The following is an 11,014-nucleotide window of genomic DNA, read 5'->3' on the forward strand; positions in this document are numbered from 1 at the left end:
AAGTGTATCTCTAGCCAAAAGTTTTTTTTTGTAGTTTTGAAAAAGTATAGGGATGGTTTGGAATCCCTGTTAAAGCAAAATATGGTACAGCAAATGGTGAGCGCTCTATCCAGGGCTTTTTTTCTCAGGGAAGTACTCCCTCCTTCTGAGTCACTCCTTGTCTCCACCCCCCACCCACCTCCAAGTATGTTCCTTGTCTCAACCCCCCACCCACCTCCGAGTACCGTTCCTTGTCTCCACCCGCCACCCACCTCCAAGTATGTTCCTTGTCTCAACCCCCCGTCACTTCCTAGTACGTTCCTTGTCTCCACCCCCCACCCACCTCCGAGTACCGTTCCTTGTCTCCCCCCCCCACCCACCTCCAAGTACCGTTCCTTGTCTCCACCACCCACCTCCAAGTATGTTCCTTGTCTCCACCCCCCAGCCACCTCCGAGCACCGTTCCTTGTCTCCACCCACCTCCGAGCACCGTTCCTTGTCTCCACCCACCTCCGAGCACCGTTCCTTGTCTCCACCCTCCACCCACCTCCGAGCACCGTTCCTTGTCTCCACCCTCCACCCACCTCCGAGCACCATTCCTTGTCTCCACCCCCCACCCACATCTGAGTACTGTTCCTTGTCTCTACCCCCCACCCACATCTGAGCACCATTCCTTGACTCTACCCCCCACCCACCTCCAAACATCGTTCCTTGTCTCTACCCCCCACCCACATCCGAGCACTGTTCCTTGTCTCCACCCCCCCACCAAACTCCGAGCACCATTCCTTGTCACCACCCACCTCTGGAGCACTGTTCCTTGTCTCTACCCCCCACCCACCTTCCAATACAGTTAATTTTCTCCAACCCCCACCCACCTCTGAGCACCGTTCCTTGCCTCCACCCCCCCCATCCACCTCCGAGCACTGTTCCTTGTCTCCACCCTCCACCCCACCCACCTTTGAGAACTTTTCCTTGTCTCCACCCCCACACCCACCTCCGAGCACCATTCCTTGTCTCCACCCCCACCCACATCCAAGCACCGTTCCTTGTCTCTACCCCCACCCACATCTGAGCGCCATTCCTTGTCTCTACTCCCCACCTCCAAGTACCGTTTCTTGTCTCCACCTCCCACCCACCTCCGAGCACCACTCCTTGTCACCACCCACCTCCGAGCACCATTCCTTGTCTCCACCCCCCCACCCACCTCTGAGCCCCGTTCCTTGCCTCCACCCACCACCCACTTCCGAGCATGGTTCCTCGCCTCCACCCCCCCTCCACCTCTGAGCACTGGTTCCTCGTCTCCACCCCCCTCCATCCACCTCCGAGTACCATTTCTTGTCTCCACGCCCCACCCACCTCGAAGCACGGTTCCTTGGTTCCATGCACTACCCACCTCCCAGTATCGCCCCCTTTAGGCAATCAATATTGTTTTGCTGTTCTTAGTATTGAATGTGTTAATGAAAACATGAAAAGCAGTAAAATAGATCCCCTGTAGCCAACAACAATAGCCCCACCATGCATCAGAATACCCCTCAGCAAAAATATAGATCCACCCCAGCAAAAATACTCTCCCGAGAGGATTTGTCTGCCAGTAGCAATAGATCCACCCCAGCAACAATAGACTCCCTGCAACAAAATAACCTTCAGCAACAATAGAACCCCCTTGCAACAAAATACCCCCCCCCCAGCAAAAATACACCCCCCCCCAAGAGGATTTGTCCACCAGCAACAACAGATCACAGAGCAGCCAGCAATAATAGACCCTCCAGTAACCATCAACAATAGACCTCTCCCTCAACAGTAGATTCCACACAGCAAAAATGCCCCCCACCCCAGTAACAATAGATCCCTCACCAGCAACAATAGATTCCCCCACCAGCAACAACAGATCCCCCAGCAGCTAACATCAATAAACCATCTAGCACACTTCAGCGCCTCTTGCCATTGCATACATTCAATGCTGGAGGTGCCGGAACTGCATTCCCCCGCGTTCCCGCTAAAAAATAGCTATCCAATCTGGAGGGACGAAGTTTTATAGAGATGTAGCAGAATTTCTAACCTCTTCCAGTCTAATGAGAACCTTTGAGGCCGCAGAACGCTGACATCCTTCAATATGTAGTGGGTGCATAGATGGTGAAAGTAATTGGGCGCTAGACACTTCTTGGATACAAAAGAGGTTTTATTTCTTTTAACAGTCCTTTTTATATTTTGCAAGGAAAAGAGGGTTAGGGCCAGGACACCCTTAAGTAGTTGCAATTTCAATAGGCAAACTCTGAGACTTCAATAGGAAAACAGCCGTACAGGGAAAGGCCCCAGCAAGGTGCCACATCTGCACGTGCAGGTTTGCTGTCTCCTATGGCAACAGTATTTAACAGTTCCTAACGCAAATTTCAACAGTCCTCTCTGCTTCACTACAAGGTCCACTTGTAGCTCTTCAGCCCCTTGAGCTCCTAGTCTCTCACTGGACTCTCTGATTCACGGACTCTGAATCCCATGAGCTCCTCAAGGCTTTTGCGGTGGTATCTCCCTCAAGCATCACCCACGCTTCCATGCTGGGTCCTTAGCTTGGCACTCCAGATACCTTTTAAGCTTCACCCCTGCTAACCGGCTCGGTCCCTGGATTGACACACAAGGCTGCTCTGCAAGCGTCTCCTCCGTTGATTGGGTCCCTGACTTGATCGCCGCCTGAAGTTTCCCGATTCTCCACCGCGCCCTTTCGGTGAGAATGTTGCTCCAGTACTTGCCTCAGTTACTCACTGTGGTCCCTGGTAAAGGTGGATGGTCCCTTAGTGGCGACAGCTTCCCTACTACCTCCGACCACGACAGGTTCTCCGGCCGGCAGACCCGTTACTTTTGGTTAGACTGCAAGCCGCAATCCCAACCCGGTGCTGCCCTCATACTTCTGGATAGGCCCTCACACAACCTGGCAGCCAGATGCCCCCAGGATAGACCCAATCTCCGGCCTAGCAGCCCGGGGCAGACGACACACGTCAGTCTGGGTGGCACAGAACCCCGATCACCTGACTCCACCCGAATATATAGGTTCTCCCAGCGGGCTAAGGGATTCAAGAAAACCCCTGCCCATTGGCTGAGATACCCCATATACCCATAACTTGACCTTGAAATGTCCTTCTCACATCTAATGCCACCAAGTGCCCGGCCACCTAGTGGCAGAAGAGAAAAGTACAAGGCCAAACTTAGGGAGAAATCGAAGAATCTCTAACAACTATCTACAGTAGCTACTCCTGCTAAGGAATTTGGTGAGGAGCTCCCTGACTAAACCCCAGGGCGCTACAGAGACATACATAGATGAATGGATCTGAATTTAAAGATGCTGTGTTTGTATCAAGGTTGTCACCAGAACAGGAATGGAGGGGAAATCTTTCAATGGGGGCACCTGTTAAAGAGAGCACTAACCCTAGGTTCACACCTATGCGTTTCTTAGTGCATTTTGCAGTTTGTGGAAATGCAGTACAGTCCATTTAACACGGTTTCCTATCGTATGCGTTTTGCATTTTCTTTTCTCCATAACACACTGTGTATAGCTGGTTGTTAAAGCGGGGCTCCACCCAAAATGGGAAGCTCCACTTGTCTGCCTCCTCCACCCCTCCGGTTCTGCATTTGGCACCTTGTGGGGGGGGGGGGGGAGTGGGTAACTGATTTTGACAAGTACCCGCTCCCACTTTCAGCTGAAGTTCGCTGCAGCCAGCCCAACCTGGACAGGTAAGTGCCCCAACAGTAAAAGTCAGCAGCTACAGTATTTGCAGCTACTGACTTTTAAGTTTTTGGTGGGGGGGCTGGAGCTCCGCTTTAAGGAGTTTTTTTTAAATGGCATTGGGCCCATCCTGCCCCAGACAAGGTGCTTTGGGGGAGAGGGGGAGTCGAGCCCCCCTCCCCCAAAGCACCCACCCATGTTGAGGGCATGTGGCCCGGTATGGTTCGGGGGGGGGGGCCTCTCCGTTTGCTGACCTGCCAGGCTGCACGCTCGGATAAGGATTTGGTATAGATTTTGGGGGGAGCCCCACCCCAATTTTTTTTCCAATTTTTGTGTAGGGTTCCCCCTCAAAATCCATACCAGGCCCCTCCTGCCCCAAAGCAGCCTCCTATGTTGAGGGCATTGTAGCCTGGTATGGTTCAGGAGGGGGGCGCTTGCTCCTCGTCCCCTCCCTTTCCTGTCCTGCCAGGCTGCATGCTCTAATAAGGGTTTTGTATGGATTGTGGGGAAAGCCCCACCCCAATTTTTTTTTCACATTTTTGTGTAGGGTTCCCCGCAAAATCCATACCAGACCCAAAAGGTCCCCCTGCCCCAAAGCTATGTTAGGGGCATGTAGCCTGGTATGGTTCGGGGGGGGGGGGGGGTGGCGCTTGCTCATCCTCTCCCTTTTCCTGACTGCTGGGCTGCATGCTTGGATAAGGCTCTGGTATGGATTTTGGGGGGACCCCATGCCATTTTTTTTTTTACATTTTGGAGTGGGGTTCCCCTCAAAATCCATACCAGACCTAAAGGACCTGGCATGAATTGGGAGGGAACCCCAGATCGTTTTTTTCCCGATTTGTTTTGCTTTTTTTCACGTTCAGCTGTCAGTAAGGGAACCCGCTGACGACTCATCGGCTGTTAAGAACGCGGCGGCTTGCTTCAGCTATATACAGTGTATTGAAGTGAAAAAAAAAACAACTGCAAAACGCATAAAAAATCCATAAAGAATGCAACGCTTGCGTTTCTGGTGCGGCTCTGTTGAAGTCTTTTACACGCAAAACGTAATCTGCTGCGGAAAAAGTCCCTGACCCTTTCCAAAATTGCACCCGATGAAAAGTGCGTAGATGTGAACGTGTACCATAGGAAACCATGTTAAATGGACTGTGGTGTATTTCTGTAAAACAGAAACCGCACAAAAAAAAAAGCACACAGGTGTTTCAGAAAGCAGCAGCAGAGTAAAATTCATCTGGGGAATCTTTTTCGGGGGTGTCAAAGTGTTTCAGAATTAGGCCCCATTCACACCTGAGTGTTTTTCGAACGTGTGCAAAAATCTTGCATTTTTTGCTCAAGTTTATGGAACCTGAGAAAATCGTTTGTTGTGTTTGCTGCGTAATTCATTGTCAACGATTACCCCAAATGCAACAAGCAGAGGTGTTCTTCTGCACGGAAAAAGCTTGACAAATGCGGCGAAATGTGTGGTTAAAAAAAACGTGCAAACTTCAATGCTCAGAAATCTATTTTGACGCGTTTGTCGCACATAGGGCAGCCCACTGAAATGAATGGACTGTCCCTAGGCATGCAACACAAAAACACGCACAAAACTAGTATAAATGCAACACAAGGCCCATGTGAACGGGCTTTGATGTTGCACAGCGGCTTAGTGGTTAGCACTTCTGCCTTGCAGCACTGGGGTCTTCAGTTCAAATCCCAACCATGGCACTACCTGCATGGAGTTTGTATGTGGGTTTTCTTGCAAGCACAGACTCCTGTCTCTTTGGCCCTAATATGCGTATGTTTGCCAGTGAGATAGGGACCTTAGATTGTAAGCTCTTTGGGTCCAGGGACTGGTGGGAAAGTACAATATATGAAAGCGTGAATTGTTTACTTGTAAAAAATACATAATAACAGTAAATGTCGCCATGTTGAATAATTATCTTCAGTATCCAGACACGGGCCTTGCAGCTTTCTTTTATAATCAGAAATTTAAAGGGGAATAACTTTCTTCTCTCAGTCTCACAAACAATGCGATCAAACCGAACAAGTGAAATCAATAAATACATCGCAAATGATATCCAGCAAACTATTCAACTGTGCTAAAGTGAGAACAGTCCCAGTTCTAGATAATACACTGCAGCAACATTCCAGAGAGTACCTCACATGTTAGCTGGGAGGGTCTGCTTCCTGACCCTGTGCTGCATAACTTCCACACTCTATGCTTCATGCATCTAAGAAAGGTTAAGTTCCAGTTGGTGGTTTTGAGGAATTTCTTGCCTGCAGTGGGTGTAACTGAAAAAAACTCTCCTGCATTATAGACAGGTGTGCAGAAGGTATTCCTAGTTGCCAGAGCAAGTTTATGGGACACGGGTGATTCTCTCTGCCAATGCAAGTCTGTGGGACAGGAGTGGCCCTCTCTAAATGATAGTCTATGGAACAGGTGTAAGGCTGGCCATACATTATACAATTTTCTTGTACAACTTTCCTTTAGATTTACCAAAACCATATAATAGGAGGTCAAACCTTAACATTTTCAATTTGTATGCAATCAGGCAGGCCCTTGCACTACATAGTTGAAGGTAAATCTAAAGAAAATTGAATAAGAAAATTGTATGGTGTATGGCCAGCTTAATTCTCTCTCCTATTGTTAGTCTGTGGCACAAGTGTGATTCTCTCTGCCAATGTAATTCTATGGGACAGGTGTGACCCTCTCCACCAATGCAAGTCTATGGAACAGGTGTGATTCTCTCTCCTAATGATAGTCTATGAGACAGGTGTGATTCTCTCTCCTAATGATAGTCTATGAGACAGGTGTGATTCTCTCTCCTAATGATAGTCTATGAGACAGGTGTGATTCTCTCTCCTAATGATAGTCTATGTAACAGGTGTGATTCTCTCTCCTAATGATAGTCTATGAGACAGGTGTGGTTCTCCCTCCTAATGATAGTCTATGAGACAGGTGTGATTCTCTCTCCTAATGATAGTCTATGTAACAGGTGTGATTCTTTCTCTTAATGATAGTCTATGAGACAGGTGTGATTCTCTCTCCTAATGATAGTCTATGTAACAGGTGTGATTCTCTCTCCTAATGATAGTCTATGAGACAGGTGTGGTTCTCCCTCCTAATGATAGTCTATGAGACAGGTGTGATTCTCTCTCCTAATGATAGTCTATGTAACAGGTGTGATTCTTTCTCTTAATGATAGTCTATGAGACAGGTGTGGTTCTCCCTCCTAATGATAGTCTATGAGACAGGTGTGATTCTCTCTCCTAATGATAGTCTATGTAACAGGTGTGATTCTCTCTCTTAATGATAGTCTATGAGACAGGTGTCATTCTCTCTGCTAATGATAGTCTATGAGACAGGTGTGATTCTCTCTCTTAATGATAGTCTATGAGACAGGTGTGATTCTCTCTCTTAATGATAGTCTATGAGACAGGTGTGATTCTCTCTCCTAATGATAGTCTATGAGACAGGTGTCATTCTCTCTCCTAATGATAGTCTATGAGACAGGTGTGATTCTCTCTCCTAATGATAGTCTATGAGACAGGTGTGGTTCTCCCTCCTAATGATAGTCTATGAGACAGGTGTCATTCCCTCTCCTAATGATAGTCTATGAGACAGGTGTCATTCTCTCTCCTAATGATAGTCTATGAGACAGGTGTCATTCTCTCTCCTAATGATAGTCTATGAGACAGGTGTGATTCTCTCTCCTAATGATAGTCTATGAGACAGGTGTGGTTCTCCCTCCTAATGATAGTCTATGAGACAGGTGTCATTCTCTCTCCTAATGATAGTCTATGAGACAGGTGTGATTCTCTCTCCTAATGATAGTCTATGAGACAGGTGTGGTTCTCCCTCCTAATGATAGTCTATGAGACAGGTGTCATTCCCTCTCCTAATGATAGTCTATGAGACAGGTGTCATTCTCTCTCCTAATGATAGTCTATGAGACAGGTGTCATTCTCTCTCCTAATGATAGTCTATGAGACAGGTGTGATTCTCTCTCCTAATGATAGTCTATGAGACAGGTGTCATTCTCTCTCCTAATGATAGTCTATGAGACAGGTGTCATTCTCTCTCCTAATGATAGTCTATGAGACAGGTGTGATTCTCTCTCCTAATGATAGTCTATGAGACAGGTGTCATTCTCTCTCCTAATGATAGTCTATGAGACAGGTGTGATTCTCTCTCCTAATGATAGTCTATGAGACAGGTGTGGTTCTCCCTCCTAATGACAGTCTACGAGACAGGTGTGGTTCTCCCTCCTAATGATAGTCTATGAGACAGGTGTGATTCTCCCTCCTAATGATAGTCTATGAGACAGGTGTGATTCTCTCGCCTAATGATAGTCTATGAGACAGGTGTGATTCTCTCTCCTAATGATAGTCTATGAGACAGGTGTCATTCTCTCTCCTAATGATAGTCTATGAGACAGGTGTGGTTCTCCCTCCTAATGATAGTCTATGAGACAGGTGTGATTCTCCCTCCTAATGATAGTCTATGAGACAGGTGTCATTCTCTCGCCTAATGATAGTCTATGAGACAGGTGTCATTCTCTCTGCCAATGCAAGTCTATGGGACAGGTGTTACCCTCTTGCTTAATGATATGTCTATATTGGACAGGTGTGAGTCTCTTTCCCCTTGATAGTTTATTAGACAGGTGCAATTATCTCTGTTAATACAAGTCAGTGGGACAGGTGTAATTCTTTCTGCAAATGATAGTCTATGGATCAGGTGTGATTTTCTCTGCAAATGTTAGTTTGCCAGACAAGTGTGACTCTCGTTCCCAATGCAAGATTATGGGACAGGTGTGGGTCTCTCTGTATTGGATAGGTGTGGCTCTTTTACCAATGCAAACCTATAAGTTAGCAGTCACTCTAGCTGCTCAATCTAGTCTATGCCACATTTTTAGCTCTCTCACTCCCAATGTCCCAACTCTCCCCCAAGTCTATGGGACAGGTGCCACTTTCTCTGTCAATGCAAGTGTATGGCACATATGTAGCTTTCACCCAATGTAAGTCTAGGAAGCAGGTGTGACACACTTTATTGATGTAAGGCTTTGGGACAGATTATAGATTTCTCTCCCGGTGACTCTATTTACCACTGCAAGTCCATAGGACATGTGTGACTCCTTCTGTTAAAGCAAGACTATGGGATGGGTGCATGTCTCTTTCCTAATGAGAGTCTATAGGACAGGTGTCACCCACTCCTCCCAGTGCAAGTCTATGGGACAGGTGTCACCCACTCCTCCCAGTGCAAGTCTATGGGACAGGTGTCACCCACTCCTGCCAGTGCAAGTCTATGGGACAGGTGTCACCCACTCCTCCCAGTGCAAGTCTATGGGACAGGTGTCACCCACTCCTGCCAGTGCAAGTCTATGGGACAGGTGTCACCCACTCCTCCCAGTGCAAGTCTATGGGACAGGTGTCACCGACTCCTCCCAGTGCAAGTCTATGGGACAAGCATAGGCGTGCGCAGCCTATTTCATTAGGGTGTGCACCTCAAAGCTCAAACCACACATGTGTGTGTGTGTGTGTGTGTGTATATATATATATATATATATATATATATATATATATATATATATATATATATATATATATATATATATATATATATATATATATATATATATATATATACACACACACACACACACGTATTATTTTGCCAAAAGTATTGGGACACCTGCCTTTACACACACATGAACTTTAATGGCATCCCAGTCTTATGCTGGCCATACACTATACAAAAAATCGGCCGAAAAATCGTTCGTATAGACACTTCGTTCGTTTTTCGGCAAGTTAATGGCCACAAATCGATAATCATTTGTGACGTTTTTGTGGAAAAAAAACGAACGGGAAGTTTGGAAAATTTCTTCCGAACGTACGATAAATTGCAAGGTTAATGTGTTTCCCGTCCGAACTGTCTGCACTAGGTATATGTAAAAAAACGAACAAAAAATTATTTCTTCATGTCCACTGAACAATTTATCGGTCATTACATGATGGCACGATCGTTTGCGGTCACGGTCGAACGTTCGTTTTTCGAAAATGTGTTCGGCTGATTTTTCGTATAGTGTATGGCCAACATAAGTCCATAGGGTTCAATATTGAGTTGGCCTGCCCTTTGCAGCTATAACAGCTTCAACTCTTCTGGGAAGGCCGTCCACAAGGTTTAGGAGTGTGTCTATGGGAATGTTTGACCATTCTTCCAGAAGCGCATTTGTGAGGTCAGGCGCTGATGTTGGACAAGAAGGCCTGGCTAACAGTCTCCGCTCTAATCCATCCGAAAGGTATTCTAGCGGGGTGAGGTCAGGACTCTGTGCAGGCCAGTCAAGTTCTTCCACCCCAAAGTCGCTCATCCATGTCTTTATGGACCTTGCTTTGTGCACTGGTCCAAATCATTTGGTGGAGGGGGGATTATGGTGTGGGGGTTGTTTTTCAGGGGTTGGGCTTGGTCCCTTAGTTCCAGTGAAGGGAACTCTCAAGGCGTCAGCATACCAAGACATTTTGGACAATTTCATGCTCCCAACTTTGTGGGAACAGTTTGGGGATGGCCCCTTCCTGTTCCAACATGACTGCCCATCAGTGCACAAAGCAAGGTCCATAAAGGGGTGGTGGAAAATGAACTGCAAGTGCAATAATTCACATTATAATAGTAACTAAAACATATACAATTAAATGTTACAATTGAAAAAAAAAATCCAAAGTGCTATAATGATGTGAACCTCTCAACTAAAAAGTTGTTGCACTTGAAGTTAATTTGTATTGCAATTATCTGTAGAGGGGTTTCCACCATCCCTGGTCATATTGAAGTTTATTGAGATTTCCAAACATTAGAGGATTTCACCATTATTGGTAAGCTATTATATAGTAAGTTAGTGCTGGACTTCTTTTTTTTTTGTGGTGTGGGAACACGTAACAGTGCTCAGCGGCAAGACTTTTACTGACACTTTTTAATTTTACCGTCAGTAGTTAATTGTAAATAGTAGTGTGGTGATTACCTATTATACTAAAGATTGGCATGTGGCATTAATAAACATCAACAGATTTCAGTTGTGCCCCACCAGGCCCCCATCCTCCCCCATGGACAATGTGCCTGGCTGCTGAGTTCTTTTCCCCATCCCCGCACTCCGTCCACTGATAGGCGGCACTGATTGGCAGCAACGATGGGCACTAATAACTGCCCCTGATTGACACTGATAGGTGGTACTGAGTGGCAGCACTGATTGGCACTGATAGGCAGCACAGATTGTTAACACTGATTGGCACTGATGGGCACTGATCGGTTGCACTGTTAGGTAGCAATGATTGGCACTGATTGGCAGCACTGATAGAC

General features: G+C 46.7%; 1 protein-coding gene across 1 annotated transcript in view; it reads right to left on the minus strand.

Moving 5' to 3' along the window:
- LOC141111760 (neural-cadherin-like) overlaps positions 1 to 1,360 on the minus strand; it is a 130,839-nt gene extending 129,479 nt beyond the window's left edge. The window contains 1 exon segment of the mRNA XM_073603899.1: positions 1,335 to 1,360. Within this exon segment, the coding sequence (XP_073460000.1) occupies positions 1,335 to 1,360 (26 nt within the window).
- Between the last annotated feature and the right edge of the window lie 9,654 nt (positions 1,361 to 11,014).

Source organism: Aquarana catesbeiana, linkage group LG11, assembly GCF_042186555.1.
Source record: "Aquarana catesbeiana isolate 2022-GZ linkage group LG11, ASM4218655v1, whole genome shotgun sequence".
In the NCBI taxonomy this organism is placed as follows: Eukaryota; Metazoa; Chordata; class Amphibia; order Anura; family Ranidae; genus Aquarana; species Aquarana catesbeiana.